The sequence below is a fragment of the Ceratotherium simum genome, chromosome 31 (assembly GCF_057802395.1).
Source record: "Ceratotherium simum simum isolate JZ-2026a chromosome 31, ASM5780239v1, whole genome shotgun sequence".
NCBI lineage: Eukaryota > Metazoa > Chordata > Mammalia > Perissodactyla > Rhinocerotidae > Ceratotherium > Ceratotherium simum.
In genome coordinates, this window is record NC_141930.1 from 6,577,343 (window position 1) to 6,595,363 (window position 18,021).

An 18,021-nucleotide genomic window follows, 5' to 3' on the forward strand; every position below is an offset into this window, starting at 1 on the left:
AGTAATTTTAGACTTACTGAGAAGCTGCAAATATAGGACAGAGAGTTCCCATATACTGTTCATCCCACTTCTCCTGAGGTTCACATCTTAGGTTCTGGTGTACATTTGTAAACTAAGAAATGAACATTGGTACAATACTAGTAACTAAACTATAGACTTTATTCAGATTTCTCCAATCTAATGTCCTTTTCTATTCTAGGGTCCAATTCAGGATCCCACACGTTATTTAGTTGTTGTTTCCTTAGTTTCCTCCAATCTCTGGCAGCTTCTCAATTTTTCCCTGTTATTCAAGACCTTGACAGTTCTGAAGAGTATTTTGTATTACATCCCTCAATTTTGTCTGATGCTTTCTCATGATTAGATTTGGGTTTGGCTGTTTAGGAAGAAGGCCACAGAGGTGGAGCCCCTTCTCACTGTGTCACAGCAGGGGGCACGTGGCATGGGCAGACTTAACACAGGTGACACTGAACTTGATCACTTTTGGTTACGGTGATGTCCACCGGGCTTCTAAAATTACTATTTTTCCCTTTCCATACTCTATTCTTTGGAAGTGAGTCTAAGTGTGGGCAATGGTTCTCAAACTTGAGTGCATATAAGAACAAGGAGGGCTCCTGATCTGGTCCCTGGCAATTCCGACTGAGAAAATCTAAGGGTGGAACACATGAGTTGGCATTTTTACAAATACAAGTCAAGCTTGGGAACCAGTGGGGCTAATGCTACTTTGCAATAATCTGGTGAATGTGTAACTGTGGCCTCGGGACAATGCTAAGGCAGCAGGTGGGGTTCAAACAGCTCCAACTGTGGGAAAAGAAGGGCAAGGGAGCCTGGGAACCCAGCAGGGGCTGAATCATAGGCCTTCAGCCTGCCTGGCTCTGAGCTTGCCGACTTTATTCATCCCTCCAGGAAGTCTCTCTATTATTTTGATTTGTCTGAATCACAGTATTGCTTGGAAGCGGACAGCTCTCAACTCCACGGCCAGCTGAAAGTTGGCAATCTGCTGAAACTCTGAAACAGAACAAAGCACAACATAGGACTATTTACCAGTATCAAGTAATTTATTTTATTGTCTAAATCTTAAAACCTTTACTATTCACCCAAAAGAAGTTGTATGGTTCTGAATATTTTAAAAGAAAACTTCCAGGGGGGAGAAGATAAAAAACTAGAGAAATAAGAAAAATGTTTTTCTTTCATGAACTTCAGAAAAAAATGTTAATTTATATAATTTTATTATATAATTATACTATTATTTACTATTATTTTCAGCCTTTTATTCTGTTATTGTAATCACTTATTACTTATAAAAGTTACCTCTATCTTTGGTAAATATGATGATAACTTTTAAGTAACTAAAAAATCCAGTGAAATACAGATAATTCCTTGTAAGTTTAAATGTTATTTTACACAATGAAATAAACTTCTTATTTTAAACATAAAATGACCTAAGATTTTTAAAAATTAGTTTCTCCTTTATTAGTTTCCTAGGGCTGCCATAACAAATTGTCACGACTTGACAGCTTAGATGGAAATTTATTCTCTTACAGTTTTGAAGGCCAGGAGTATGAAATTAATGTGTTGGCAGCCTTCTGGATGCTCTGAAGAAGAATCTATTCCATGCCTCTCTCCTAGCTTCTGGTGGCTTCCACCAGTACTCGGTATTCCTTGGCTTATGGCTGCCCTCATTTCTGCCTTAGTTGGTCTTCACGTGGCCTTGTCCTCTGTCTCTCTGTCTCAAATCTCTCTCTCCTCCTCTTATGAGGACATGTGTCATTGGACGTCCAGTGAAATCCAGGACTATCTCATCTATGATCCTTAATTTAATTACATCTGCAAAGACCCTATTTCCAAATAAGGTCATATTCACAAATACTGGGGGTTAGGGCTTGGACGTATCTTTTTGGGGACCATAATTCAACCCACTACACTTCCTAACTCTACTAAAAAATTTGAACAAGTGTGCGAAGAATATTGGCGTGGAGCAGTGCCATGTTATTGCTTGCTTGGGTGTCTGTGTGCCTCATTCCACAGTAGGGGAGGAAGATAAATCCTCTACCCTCTCTAGGTCCTTCTGGCTGGCCTAAGAATTAAATTGATATGAGACAGAACAACAGGAGAAAATCAAACAAAGCTTTATAACGTGTATACACGGAGAAACCCAGGAAAATCGAGCAACTCAGCCAGAACGGCAGAGGTTGTCATCTTAAATACCATCTTTGGCTAAAGACAAAGGAGGATGTTGGGGGTAGTGGTTTGAGACTTCAAAAGGGAGGAAGGCAATTCACAAAGAAATGGAAAAGCAAACGTTTGGTGAACAGAACTTTGATAAGAATGGGCTTACCTTGGGCCATCCCAGTGGCATAGCTGTTAAGTTTGCATGCTCCACTTCAGTGGCCCAGTGTTAGCAGGTTCAGATCGCGGGCGGGAACCGACACAGCGCTTGTCAAGCCACACTGTGGCAGCGTCCCATATAAAGCAGAGGAAGATAACACAGATGTTAGCCCAGGGCCAATCTTCCTCGGCAAAAAAGAGGAGGATTGGCAACAGATTTTAGCTTAGGGCTAATCTTCCTCCCAAAGAAAAAAAAAAAAGAATGGGCTTAGGAAGGACCCCAACAGTCTATCTATATACCCAGAGTTATCTATGGTGATGGCCTGTCCTGGGGACAGGCCTTAAATTCTTTTAGGCAGTTAGGGGGAAGGTCCAAGTTTCTTTCAGTCTTTTGTTCTATCAAGGCAAATAGACACACTTTGGGGTGGCCAATTTTGATCCCCTACACCAACCATTCACTTCCAGCTTCCTGTCTGCTGCCCACCTCCATCTGTTCATTTGAACAGTAGGGGCAGTGCAGAAACAGCCTGAGTCTCACAAATGGCCAGGTTGCCAGCTTTTTCCCATCGTCCTTGACCAGTACACTCTGAAGGGGGACCGAGGGCTGTACTCTTCCCAAGTTCACTAACATCCTACAAAGCCCAACTGATATAAGAAGAGAACCATGCAACTCTTTAGATTGCTATTTTCTGTTTGCCACAACACCTAAAAGTTTTGTGATGGACTTTCCCTATTTTCAATAATTTTCCTTTAAAAAGTCATTAAAGATAGTTTTCTTACAGCATGGTTTTAATCTAAGTGGATTAGAACTGTATGAAAAACCTAAAGGCTTACCATCATTGAGGTGACTAAAAGAGTGAGAGAGTCACGGCTATTTCTGAAGAAAGTTCTAGAATTTAATAGGACCACTAGCTACATGAGGTTAGACTCAGGCAGAAACAGACAACAGGACAGCCTTTTTACCATTTCTTTCCTAGTCAATTAATTTTTAATTCTTGTGTATTTCTGCCTTGCAGCACTCAGAGCAATTTTTAAAATATTTCCTGTATATTTGACGGATAACCATCTCTCTCATGGGACTTTTATAAGATGCCAGGGCTTGGCTCCTTATATTAAATTTTCTGTTGACATTATCCATAGCATAATTATAAAAATGTCTTTTCTTGATGAAAAAGATATGGAAAGAAAAACATTATCCACCACTCTTCTATCTCAAGCAAAGAAAGCCTACAAACACAATAGTTGTTATGATCCCGAGTTGTAAATAATCAGACTTGAGACTCTAAAACGGGGTTGGCAAACATTTTTCTGTACGGGGCCAGATAGTAAATATTTTAGGTTTGTGGGCCATGTGGTGTCTCTCACAACCTCTCAACTCTGCTATTGCAGTATGAAAGCAGCCGTAGACAATATGTAAAGAAACCAGTGTGGCTGTGTTCCAATAAAACTCTATTTACAGGTGAGGGCTGAATTTAGTACACAGATCATAGTTTGCCAATCCCTGCTCTAAAATATCAACCAGTTCTCCATGTTTCTATTATATAGATATGTATCCATATTGAAATATTAGGGAATTTAGCATAATTTCAGATTCCCTTTCATAATATTGGAAACATTTTGGACATATCTTTTATTAACCATTTTATACCCAGTGCCTAGCACAGGGGTCTTTCATTTAGTAGGCACTCAAATGTTTATTTAATGAATAGCAAATGAGTAAGGCCTGGGCTTTCCTAGCATGCTAACCTCTGCAGAGTGCCCACTACGCCTTGTCCAGCTCCAGTACACTTCAAATTGCCTAGTTGAAATAACTCAAGTTCAGTATGCCAAAACCCTGGAAACTCTCGTATGGTGGAACTCTCTTCTCTCCATCTCTGTAGGAAAGTTATGAGATCTGTACTTCTGTTATGGATCAATATAGTCACAATACTTTTCTTAGAAACAAACCTGATAGCTAGGTATATATCTATATTATATCTATATCAGTCAATCAGTCTGCTCATTGACAGCAATGGGGATGACGAGACTGAAGCTATACGGGCCAGGCGGCAGCATTTTACTGCCAGAAACCAGGGGATTGCAATTGCCATAACAACAGACACAGTTGAAGGGTAGCTAAGGGGGTTTGACCTGGAGGGAATCGTGGACATGATTAATAGAACATTGCATCCCTAGAGGAAAAAAGATGAATAGCCAATGAGGGTGCTGCTTAATATATACAATGAAAAGAAGGCAAGAATGGATGAACAGCAGGCTGAGGGTGGTCACCCCAATAGAAAGTCATGATACTTTGCCCAGATCCCAGACCTCAGCCAGTTTTCAGACCCAGAAACTACTGGCTGAAGAGGTGGCCAAATGCACAGGAGGAAGAATCTTGAAATACATGGTAAAAATACACCGTGTTAATTTCTCCCATTTTCCTCAAAAGAGATCTATGGTAATTTACTTGAGAAAATACATCCCGGGGAAAGAGGAATATCCAGTTATTTTGAGGCCATTGGGTTGAATTAACGTTGAATCATGGAGTTCAAAGCATCATGTTAGAATGGATGCAGACAGGGACCAGGTAATAAACAGAATCCTGGCCAAAGTCTGGCTCTCAGTAGGTCCAGTAGGTCTGTGGACACATCCAATGGTCACTTCCCCAGTCCCTGAAGGTATAATAGGGATTGATAAACTTGGCTGTTGGAGTGACCCCCCAACCTTGAATTCTTCTCATTCTACCAAAGGAGAGCTATCATAGTGAAGAAGGTAAAGTAGAAGCTTCTGAAACCACACGTCCACACTCCCACTCTTCCATCACCCCCCCCCAACAGTCCTGGCTAAGATGGTAAATCAAAAAATATTGCATTTGTTGGTGGTGATGGGGAGGAATGGCAGAAATTAGTGCTACTCTAAAAGATCTTAAGAATGCAGGGGGTGATGGTCCATATCAGAGTTTCACCAGTCCAACCAGTGCAGAAACCAGATGAATCTTAAAGAATGACTGTAGGCTGCTGTGAACTCAGATAACCGTGGCTACTGTGCTAGATGTGTTATCTTTGCTAGAGCAGATTACTATGGCCTCAGGTACACGGTATGCAGACATTGATTCGCCATACTTTTCTATCCCAATCAGGAAAGATCAGAAAAAGGATCAGAAACCATTTGTATTTACATGGAAGCCAATGTACAAGTACAGGTTTGTCTGGGGGCTACGTCACCTCTGCTCTCTGTCATAGTGTAATCAGATGAGATCTGAGCTGTCTGGACATCCTGTACAAGGTCATATTGATCACAGTGGTGAACAGGAAGTGGCCAGCATCCCAGCGGCATTGGTAAGACACATGCATTCCAGGGTGTGGGAGTTAAAGTTGGCAACAATTGAGGGAGCTTCCACTGTTGTAAAGTGTTTAGGGATCCAGTTGGGTCAAGGGCAAGAGAGGACATCTCTTCCAAAAGACATCTTGCCTTTCCACCAGAAAGAAGGAAAAAAAATTTCTGGTAAGATCCTTTAACTTATGGTGCAAACATATTCTACATCTAGGAATGCGCTCCAGCCCACATCCTGGGTCACATAAAAAGCTCATTGTTTTGAGTGGGGCCTGGAGCAGGAAGTCAGGGCTGCAGTACAAACAGTCCTGCTGCTGGGACCAAATGATCTAGAAAAGCCTATGCCATTGGAGGTGTTAGCGATGGGAAACGATGCAGTGTGGCATATAGATGAAGCCTGAGGGGGAGCATCACCAAACAGACCTCTGGAGTTTTGGAGCAAGGCCATCTGCCATAGAATCTTATATGCTTTTTGACAAAGAGTTCCTGGTGTGTCACTGGGGCCTAGTAGAGACAGAATTCTTAATTATAGGACACTACGTAACCATGCGTCTGGAACTGTCCATTATGATCTAGGTTCTGTCAGACCCACAGAGTCATAAATTCAGGCAGGCCCAGCAGCAGTCCAACATAAGATCAAAACTGTGCATCTGGGATCGAGGCTAAGCAGGACCAGCAGACTTGAGGTAACTGCATGAGCAGGTAGCCCAGACCCCGCTGTCACCCACCACAGTTGTTCCAGCACCCCTCCCTCAGATCACTCCTAGGACTATGTGGGGGTCCCATGTGACCAGCTGAAGGAATAGGACAAGCCTGATCATGTTGTATGAGTAGATCAGCTGGGTGTGTGAAAGCAAGCTGAGCATGGGCAGTGGTTTCATTATACTCAGGGAGGGAGGGAGCTTGAAAAACAACGGTGAGGAAAACTCATTTCAATGGGCAGAGCTCAGAGAGGTGCACTTGGTACTCATTTTGTGTGGAGGGAGCAGTGGCCTGAGCTGAGAACACATACGTACTTGTGGGTAGAGGGAATAGTCTGATAGGCTGGTCAGGGGTCTGGAAACAAAAGGACTGAAAATTTGGAGACAAGGAAGTTTGGCGTAGAGGAATATGGACGCCCTGAGGAGAGTGGGCATAATGTGTGAAGATTTCTGACTCACATGTTGACGGAAAACAGAAAGCATCCATAACAAGAAGGCAGTGAACAACCAAGGAGACACAACGACCAGGCCAGTTGACATTAGCCAGTCTTCGAATTGACATGATGGGTGGGCACATGAAGGGAGGGACCGCAGGGGCAGAGATAGAGCCATGCATGGCCTCTGTTTCACCGACACTTCTAAAAGTCTAACCTGCCAGCAATAGAGCCCAACTCTGAGCTCCCAATGTGGGAGCTTCAAGGAGATGATTTTCAACAGGTGATTTTTCTTATGTTGGAGGATCATTGTGCATCCAACATACGAGGCAACACCTTCAACATTTTCTTGAAAAATCCTAGGAATTTTAGCATCTTCAGTGCCTAATTTTAATACCTCTAGTACCTTCAGTGGTGGGTCATTTCCTGGCTTCAGTTTCATGCCTATTCAATTGAGTAAGCATACCTTTACAAATTGTACATATTAATAATAATAATAATAATAAAGCCATAATGTTAAACTGCCTAACATAAAGAAAGGAAAACAAACAGAAACAAACTATGGCAACTTTTCCAACCGTAGCTGGGACTTTAAATCAATGGTGTATGCAAAATTGCTTAGCCTCATATTGGGTCTATAATACTAGCTGCTCCAAAAATATTAGTTGAATAATTATCAGTAAGGCCACTGCCTCGATAAGAGCCTTTACAGATAATTACGGATGTAGGAAATTTAACATTTTCATGGGAATTGCTATACGATGCTGTATGTCCTTTCATGTCTTTAAAGAATTTTATAATTTCAGTTTTTATTAATAACTCTGTGTCAGCATGTGGACATCAAGCACTGCCTAGAATCAACAATGATGTCCTCAGGGCTGATGGCATGTACAAGGCTGTGTTTGTGTTTTACCTTAACCTCTGGTGTCTCCTCTTCTCTATTTGGTATATTTGCTGTTATATTTTTTGTCCTCTATTCTGATTCCTTACAGATATCAGTGGACATCAGAGTGTTACAGCCAAGATGGAAATGAACGGAGAGTAGCCTAAATTAAGGGGTATTTACTAGGAAAATATTTGGTGTTATCATGGCAATGACAACTCTCTAAGCTTATGGAAAATTGAGCTGGCATCTGGAAAACCATCAGTAACAAGGCTGTGCATGCGTGTGTCTGTGTGTGTGTGTTTGTGCCACAATCTCTTTTCTTCATTTTTTCTCTGTTCTATTTTCTTGCTCGTTACCTACATGGCTTAAAATGGTTGTCCCAGCCCTGACTAAACTTAACTTTAGTTCAAGTGCCAAATACCATCTATGAAGTCTCTATAGTTTTCAGTTCAACTTATCAAGAATGAGACTATGATATGACCTCAAAACAGGCAATAAATTAGCTTTTTTGATATCACTCTTGGTCAGAGAAAAAGAAAGATCTGGAGTACAGGGGTCCTATGGCATAAACATAGCTGCCTAGGTCCACCCCTTATAATTTGCTGTGTGTGTGTGTCAGTTCTTATGGAAGGAACTAGAGAGAATTTGTAATTTGTAATATCTAGTTTTGATCCTAAATTAGAGATGGAAAAATTATATCTAGTCCTCCTAAAAACTGTAGTATGTTTCCATTTTCATCCTGACTTACATTTGAGAGGGCTTTTCTTCTTTAGACGGTATTAAGGGAGGATGAAAGGATTAGAGTCCCTTATTTTTTTCCCTGACTGTTCTGTACTATCTACCAGAATTGTCCTAAGAACAGGTTCCAATACTATTTCAGGGAACACCAATAAACTCATCCATATAATGCTATTTTTCTTTAAGATCAACTTAGACAGAATGGTTGATCAGCTCCAGGGAACATGGAAATCCATTTCTTGTGAAAATTTTGAAGAATATATGAAAGAACTGGGTGAGCCATGTTTACTTGTGTATCACATCCAGTAAAAATGGGAGCTCTGACAGCACAGGACTTACTCTGTATGAAATTAGATTATTCTTAGACCCCTCCCTCCAATTTTTCACATAGAAACAATAAATATTGCTTCCGCACCTAGATATAGTTCTGTGCAAAACTAGGTTGGGAATGACATAATCCCCGCCCTCATGTAATTTACCATGGATTTACATAGATAAAACGTGCATATGCCATATACTAAACAGCAAATGATTTTAATAAATAATCATTTTGCAAGTATTTGCTTTTGATCTTTAAGGGATCTTCAGAATAGATCTTGTTTTCCAGCTTCTGATGGCTGCTGGCATTCCTTGGTGTGTGGCTGATCTTTGCTCCCGTTATCACATTGCTTTCTCCTTTCTGTAGTCTAATATCCAGCTTCCTCTTCTTATAGGAAAAGTTTCTTCTTATAAGGAAACTTGTGATTACATGTGAGGTCCACCTAGATAATCCAGAATAATCTCCCCATCTCATGATCCTTACATTAACCACATCTGCAAAGTCCCCTTTGGCATATAAAGTAACATTCACAGGTTCCAGAGATAAGGATGTGAACATCTTTGGAGGCCATTATCTAATCATATCTTGTCATCATGTATCACAATATGAATTCCACAAACCATATTATAGTATTTCCCCAATTTATCTTCTCTTAGCAATTTAACTTAGGTATTGCTGTATGTGTAATGCTATTTCTATAGGAAATACTCCTTTACGTATTGCATAAAGCTGTGTGCACAAGGATGTTCACTATAGCATTATTTATAATAGCAAAAAATGGAAACAAACTAAATGCCCATCCATAGGGGGGCAGATAAAAAAATTTTGGACTATACATATTATGGAATATTCTGTGGTTACGACAAAAATATATATCTATATGTATTGACATGGAAAATCTCCAAGACATACACGTAAGGGGAAAAAGCAAGTTGGAAAACAATAGTTATATTATAAAATTTATATTTTTTAGAAACTTATATATATAGTGGTGAAAGTTGCACAACATTGTGAATGTACTTAATGCCACTGAATTGTATAGATTAAAATCGTTAAAATGTTAAAAATAATAAATTTTACAAGTATTTAACTACAATAAAAAACATAATAGAGAAAATAAACCCTATATATGTGTACATATACAAATGCAAATGAAGAGATAAAGATCTGGAAGAATCCATGCCAAAGTATGTTGTTTGTATGTAAATTAACATATTTTTTAAAAAGGGAGATGGTTCATAGTTTTAATCCAATTTTCAAAGAGGTCTATGGACCAACAAGATTAATAACTACTGGACTAGAGAAACATGACAACTGCTACACAAAAACTAGAGACTGATATTTTTTTCTGCAAATACAATCTATTTTAACATATAATGGTGGCACTACCAGCTTTAGATATTTGAATTCATGTAGCACTAAATCTGTTTAACTCACAAGCCTCCTAGTTAAGAAAGAATTATACAGCTAACGTGAGTTCTTGGAGCCGACAACAGATTTAACCATTGCGTTCTTTTATCTGGTTTCCAGGAATAGGAAGAACCAGCAGGAAACTTGGCTGTCTGGCAAAACCCACTGTGACCATCAGTACAAAGGAAGATGTGATCACTATAAAAACCAAAAGCATCTTTAAGAATAATGAGATCTCCTTCAAACTGGGAGAAGAGTTTGAAGAAACCACACCAGGTGGCCATAAAACCAAGGTGAGGCCTTCAACACTCTTTCAGATAAATTTCATGAATGTTAATTTGAAATCATCCTAAATAAGAAATTATAGCAAACATATCAAAAATCTGTGTTAGATAAACTTTGGGCTAAAACCTAGGTCTGAGGACCATAAATTTAAATATATACACAAATCTTCTGGGATGCTTGTGAAAAATGCTTCTTTCTAGGTCCCATCCCTGGAGGCTCTGATATCTGGGGTGGGCACCTGAAAATTGTATTTTTAGCAACAATTCTGATGCAGGTGATCAGCAGACCACATTTTGAGAGTTATTTCTCTAGATTGTCTCTCAGAAACAAAAGTTCTGCCTTTCAATTTTGTAGCATTTTGACACATAAAATTATGATGAATAAAACTTATATTAGCTGGTATAGGAGAGATTATGCCATGGTAACATATTAATCACAAGCTCTCAGTAGCTTAACACAATGGGGATTTATTTCTAACTCATAGTACATATTCAGTGTTGGAGTGGAGTTGGGGAAATTTATGTATGTGTAGGGAGGGGGTGGGAATTGGGGGCATAGAGTATCTGCCCCTCTTAATTTCTCAGGGACCCAGGCCCAAGGAGGTTCAACTACCTTGTAGCTGGACAATCAGGTACTTGGGGTCTCCTCAGTCAACAAGATAGGGAAAGATACACTGGGGTTTTTATTGCCTCAGCCTGGAAGTGACACACACAGTTTCTTCGATCTTATGGGCTGCAACTGGAATACATAATTTACTTTTTATTTATATTTTATCTTTATTGTAAGTCCCCCCATTCCATAAGTCCCCCCAACCTCATAAGGTTGTTGTGAGGATTAAATCATGAATCAATATACGAAAATCTCTTTGAAGAGTGCCTCACACCATAGTGCTACATAAGTGGTAACTATTGTTGTGATTATTATTATCATTTTAATTATTTTTATATTGTTGGGGTAAAAAGAGGAAATGGGACTTCTCTCCTTTAAGTAAGATCTTACAGTGGGAGTTTGAATTAGCTTCACATGTATTTTTAAAGTTGAAACTTACTTGTGATTCTTTATGCAAAAAAATAATACTTTGCCTATACAATAAAATATAAAAAAGAATGTTTTACTTACCCTTCACAATAATATTATGATTTTACTCTTATAAAACTATTTTTTGCCAGAAGAATCAGCCAACAAATTTACTGTTGACAAAGTCTTAAAATAAATGGAATTGTAAACACCATTCTAAAACTATCTGAGAATAGCAAAACAACTGAAAAGAATTTGCCACATGATAAAATTTTAGAGTTCAAGCATGACAATCTGAGCTGAATTTGGTTTTGTGTGTTTTTCAGAGTATGGTAACCTTAAATAATGACTCCTTGGTTCAGGTTCAGGACTGGGAAGGCAAAGAGACCACTATAACGAGATGGTTGGTAGATGGGAAAATGGTGGTGGTGAGTGAGCTGTTTCTCATTAGTTTGTTCACCTATTATAACGTCTAGATATAAAATCACTCAGATAGCTTGTTTTAAAACAATGGAGGTGAATGTAATTTTTCTTTTCCTCTTGCTTTACAAGAGTGGGGGAAAACATTGGCAGATAGACATATCATCATAAATGTTATAAAATGTGCATGGATTGAGGAACTAAAAACCTAAAGAGAATTTAAGAAATTGTCTTGCCTGTTCTTTGACTTGTCTGTAAGCCAAAACAAGCATGTACTTTTGCAATAAAGATTTCAGCAGGAATTGAGAGTTGTTGCTAAACTTCTGCTCCACACCAGGATTAATTTCTCACTGTTTTCCAGGTCAACACCAAAGAACAGTGTGAAAAGGAAACTTAAACTAGGGATGCAAAGCTTAAATGGTGTCTATTTGGTGTAATGATGAGTTGACACAAATAAAAACTAACATTTATATGGCTACCACATCCCCATGTTTTCAGATATTATTTACCCAACCCTCACAATAATCCTGTGAGATAAGATTTATTAGCCCATTTCACAGGTGAGAAAATTGAGATTCAAACACTGACTTACCTAAGGATATTGAGCTAGAAAAATGTGGTGCCAGTATTAAAATCCAGGTTGGCTTAATTCCAAAGTCTATACTTTTTTGAGTCTATCCTGCTCCCTCTCAGCATCGCTTCCCAGGTCATGTCTCTCGCTTCTACAGAGTGGTGGGAAATATGTCAACGCTTCCCCTTCCCCCATACCCCCACCTCCACCAAAATTAATAAAAAGATAATTTAGGACATAATATAAAATAAGTTCTAAGGGAATATGCAATAATTGTGTGGAAGTAAAAAAAAAAAATCTATCCTCATTTCTCACCACCCGCCCCCGTATCCTTTATAATTAAGTGTTTGCTCACCTGTTCTGATAAAGAGCTGCAATTTTCTGATTTTGTCTATCTATTTATCTCCTTGCTCAAAACTTTGAAAACTTTTGCCTTTCTCAAGTAGGAGGACATCCTTCATGATTTCTTGTAAGGCAGGTCTAGTGGCAATGAGCTCCCTCAGCTTTCGTTGGTCTGAGGAAGCTTTCATTTCTCCATCATATCTGAAGGGCAGTTTCACTGGATAGAGTATTCTTGGCTGAAAGTTTTTGTCTTTCAGTATTTTGAATATTTCACTCCATTCTCTCCTGGCCTGTAAGGTTTCTGCTGAGAAACCCACTGAAAGGCTGGTGGGGGTTCCTTTGCAGGTTATTTTATTCTCTCTTGATGCCCTTAATATTTTTTCTTTGTCATTGACTTTTGACAATTTTACTATTATATGCCTTGGAGAAGGTCTTTTTGCACTGATGTAATTAGGAGTTCTATTAGCGTCATGTACTTGTAAGTCCAGTTCCTTCCCCAGGTTTGGGAAGTTCTCAGCTATTATTTCTTTGAACAAGCTCTCTGCTCCTTTCTCCTTCTCTTTGCCTTCTGGGATACCCATTATCCTTATGTTACTTTTCCTAATTGAGTTGGATATTTCTCAAAGGATTTCTTCATTTTTTAAAAAATCTTAGTTATCTCTCTGCCTCCGCCTGAATCATTTCTAGGTTTCTATCTTTGAGCTCACTGATTCCTCCATAGGGTCTGCTCGGCTTTTTTGCTTTCTACATTATTTTTTATCTCATTAATTGTGTTCTTCATATCCAGAATTCCTGTTTGGTTGTTTTTTTTAGAGCTTAAATCTCTTTGGTGAAGTTTTCCTTCTGTTCATTAATTTTATTCCTAAGGTCATTGAACTATCTTTCTGAGTTTTCTTGTAACTCATTGAGTTTCTTCATGACAGCTATTTGAATTCTCTGTCAGTTACATTGTAATCTTCTGTGACTTCAAGTTTGGTTTCTGGAGAGCTGTCATTCCCCTTCTGTTCTGCAGTGTTACTGTAGTGCTTCGTGGTCTTTGATGAATTGATCCTCTGCCAGTGCATTTGTGGTAGTAATCACCTTTCTTATCTGGGTACAGCTTTGGTTACTTTGGTTCTGAGCTGCTTCTGGTTGTATTTGAGAGCCTGCACTTTCCACCCTCCACTCTCTCTGCTAGAGGCATCATCAGTGCCCTCCTTGTTCCTCTGAGGTTGTTGGTGCCTTGCTGCTTATGATGTCACTGCAGTCTCAGGTGTCACCACTGGAGTCACCAGGCTGTAAGCACTTCTGCTGCTTCCAGGGTTGACTGGGACTCATGTTCCCCAACTTCCTTTCTGTGGGCTCTCCATGGGCTCTCCATGGGCTTGGTGCTGATTCCCCATGTACCACCTGCACTGCTGCTCCCAGGTTACCTGGAAGTGCTGGCAGCACCGCTGCCAGGGGTGCTGGGTTCATAGATGTCACTGTTGCTGTCGGGGGCCCAGGTTCTTGTACACATCCCCTGCTGCTGGTAGACCTGGTGTCTGGTGTGCCACCATTGGGGGCTGCGTCTCAGGTTCTGCTGTGGTTCCTGAAGCCTCAGGTTGCATGTGCCACCTGCCATGGCTGGGGGAGGAGTAGAAGCTAAGCTGCACATGTTGTTACTGGCCCTGCAGTCTCTGGTTGCTGGTGCCCAATAGTGTGCTCTTTGAGACGTCAAATCAGGGCACCCTGCTCCTGCTGGTGAAATCTGAGTTTTGGTTGCTGTCCCCACTGCTGGAGAGACCAGGGCCACTGCTAGGGGAGAAGGAGGGGGATGGGTCACCAGCTCTGCTCTGTGTCCTGAAACCTCAGGACATGTGTACCACCCACCGCCACCTGGGGGTGGAGAGGCCAAGCCACAAGTGCCACATTTGCCTGTGGTCGCTGGCATGCATGCTGGTATGAGGATACGCATCTTGGATCTCCACTGCTAGGGGACTCAGGGGGCTGCTTCCCTAGTTCCACTGTGTCCTGGAGGTCCAGTCCACCCACCTTCAGATGCATAGATACATGGATCTCTCAGGTGTTCTGGTGTTGTGTGCAGGGAGTCCTTTTTTGGTCACTAGATGTCTGATGGGTTGTAACTCAGAGGGGAGAGACAAAGGGGACGACTCACTCTGCCGTGATGCAGACGTCACTCTCTGCCCTCATTTCTTAATGATGTGTTATTTTTTCTTTCAACAATGAAGAGTACATTTCCTTATAAAGTAAGAAGTGGAGGACTAACATTATTTATTTTACTGCTGTTTATAATGACATCAACCACTAAGCAGATACATTTACACTTCATTAGGAAGAAAATTAGATTTAGAATCCAGAGATGTGGTTTTCCATCTCAGCCACTCAGTACTTATATCACTTTGGACAAGTCATTTATCCTCTCCAAGATTCAAGTTCCCTGCCTTCAAAATGTAGAAAGTGTTTTCACAGTTTTTTTGAGAGAATTAAATACCATCATGTATATACCCGTGCTCTGAAACCATAAAATACTACATCGATGTAAGTTACTATTAGCATTTGAAAAGTGTAGAGTATGTAAAATAGCAAAAATGCTTCAATGTAGGCATTTAAAGTGTTTTAATAAAGACTTTAAATTCCTACAAATACACTTTGTTTTTTTGTATATATATATACACACACAAATTTATATACACACACATCATATACACCGTATATATATACACACCATATATAATATATGATTTGCCATATGTGTGTGTGTGTATATATATATATATAAATATATATATGGCAAAATCAGCCAACAAATAGTTGCTATCTGTAATTGTCTGTACAGATCTCTTTCCAAGATTTTTAAGGAATGTATGTATGGCTAGTACTTATTTTGCGTTTTTCTAAACGTCAATTTCACCAACAATACTGAAATATCTTATCTTTTGTCTGCCTTCTAGGAAAGCGCCATGAACAGTGTTATCAGCACTCGGACGTATGAGAGAGTACAGACAAACTCGGTCTCCAACTCTTAAGCACTCCCAAACTGTGATCCAAACTGCTGAGGTGGTTTAGATATGACTCTGAAGTAAAATACTACAACTGCTGACACAAGAGAGCCTTTGCACAAGCGTCAACAATTTGGCTGCCCTGTTGAACATGCCTGTGTCACGTAGGACCTTGGCATTGGCAGCCATGAGAAGCCAGGACGATGTATCCTTTTCAACGCGGGGCTGCTGTAATACATTCAGAGTGGCACTTCGTGTTGTTTTTCTTCTTGTTAAGCATATGTCAATCCTTTATATTCAACACGATCTGCGCTATATTGGGAAAATAATGTTAATTTTTTAATAAACTAGTTAGGACATAGTGTGCCTCAAAAGTTACACCTCAACTTATGTGAAAGGGTAATAAACAGATCTGGAACCAGTCTAATATAATACCAAACTATTTTTACAGAGAACACCATAACCACTACCACCATCACTGAAAGCCAATACAGAGGAGAATATTCTGTTTTATTAGCACCGAACCTTAGGCACTTTAGGCCAGAAATGGATTTCAGAAACCGTGTGGACTGATCACTGCATCTCTTAGATGGAGAAACAGGCCCAAATTGGTTAACTGCACTTCAATATCACCCCAATGGTTTCAGGAGGAATTGGAACTAGAATTCACGCTTCCTAATTATTCACCTCACAACCGTAACAAAGGGAATTTAGGTAGAAACAGGTTCACAGTGTACAGTTATGAGTCAACTGTAACACTACATCTAACTAATGAATAAACAAGCTTCCGTGTGTCTTAAAATGTGTGGCAGGAGGCCACAGCTTAGTCCAGGTGTGGATGTGGAGTTTGGCCATTTGAACACGTGGCCTGTCATTTGCCTGAATTGACACATAGGGGGTCTTGATGCTCTAGTCAAAGTGAGAGAAGTGCTTGTTTATTTTTTTGGTGTACTGAAATGATGAAGAAGACAACCAAAGGCATAGAGAAACATCCTTCTGAGCTGCTTGGACTGCACAGAGAGGGGATTGCAGGCAGAGTTGGAAGGGGCATGTGCAACTCTGCGGCAGGGCCCAGGTAATAGCCTGCAGCACGGAGGCGAGACAGAAGCATCCTCCCTGTCAGGATGGACCCCAGCACTGCTCTGACATCTCAAGGGGCAGTGTCTCCGGGAGCTTCACAAACAGGGCTCCTGGTTTCGATGTTAGGGTTTCCTGTCTTCTGTGGAAGGAAGACACTCTTGTAGGCAGCAGAGTCAGTGCAGGAAGCCTTGTGGTGAAGGGATAGTTATCAGACACCAGCAGAATACAGGCAGGATACCCCTGATGACCCCCAGGAACCCCTGGGGCGGGGAGCAGGGGTGAACTTTGCAAGGGACTGGAGTTCTACATGAGCAAGTGCAGCCATGACATTTGGGTAACGATGTTAATATGATTTTGTAAACAATCTGATGAACTCTAGAGACTTTTGGCTACCCCCCCCGCCCCCCCAAAAAAACTCAGAAAAATACAACAGCAGCTAAAGTTTTCAGAAGTAAGCAGCACGCCTACCTTCTTCCCACCGCCTTTACCTGACTGACAATCATTAAAATAGAAAGTCACTCACTGTGACTGACGGAAGTGGAGCGTCCCTCAGGTATGGTCGGGCAATCCATCTCAAAACAAACCGAACCAGACTCACCGCTGCTCTGAAGAGATACTGTGGTTCAGGATTCACTGCACACTCGCCACGCACCAGGCACAGCATGAGAACTGGGGATGGAGGAGAGCTGAGTGCTCACTGCCCCTGACTGACTCAGAAGAGAAGGGACCTACTGGGAAAGTATCACTTGGGCATGCTATCTCAGGGAATTTGTAAATAACAGGTTGCAAAACAAATGTTTCCACCTAGAGAGGAAGATCTGGTACCACTTTCTGGGTGAATAATTGCCTTGCCCTGGAGGGAAGAAAACCGGCACTAAGGGTGTAGACGGAGCAACGAGGGGACCGCGGTTGGGGCGGGAGGCGCCCGATTGGGCTCGTGTGTGCTGTTTTCGGACGCCTGTCCTGGAGTGTCCGTCCTTCTCTGTTGCAGCCTCAGTACAGTTTGCACCAATTCAGTTCAATAATCGTTATTCAGGATATTTAGGGAATGGAGAGTTACTCCTAGAGAGGCATAACTTGTTCTTCCTAAGCTGGGAAAAGTTTGGGTTTTTAAAAAATCACATTCGTTGATTCAGATTCGGCCAAAATATTACTAGAATAGAAATCAGAGAGCCAGCCCTGATGGCCTAGTGGTTAAAG

General features: G+C 40.7%; 1 protein-coding gene across 1 annotated transcript; it reads left to right on the top strand.

The window, feature by feature from the left end:
* The first annotated feature begins 8,597 nt into the window (after positions 1-8,597).
* On the top strand, positions 8,598-15,768 carry FABP12 (fatty acid binding protein 12). Its single transcript, XM_004427147.3, has 4 exons — positions 8,598-8,670; positions 10,246-10,418; positions 11,754-11,855; positions 15,694-15,768. Exons 1-4 carry the CDS (start codon positions 8,598-8,600, stop codon positions 15,766-15,768), a joined length of 423 nt encoding a protein of 140 aa, XP_004427204.1.
* The last annotated feature ends 2,253 nt before the right edge of the window (positions 15,769-18,021 follow it).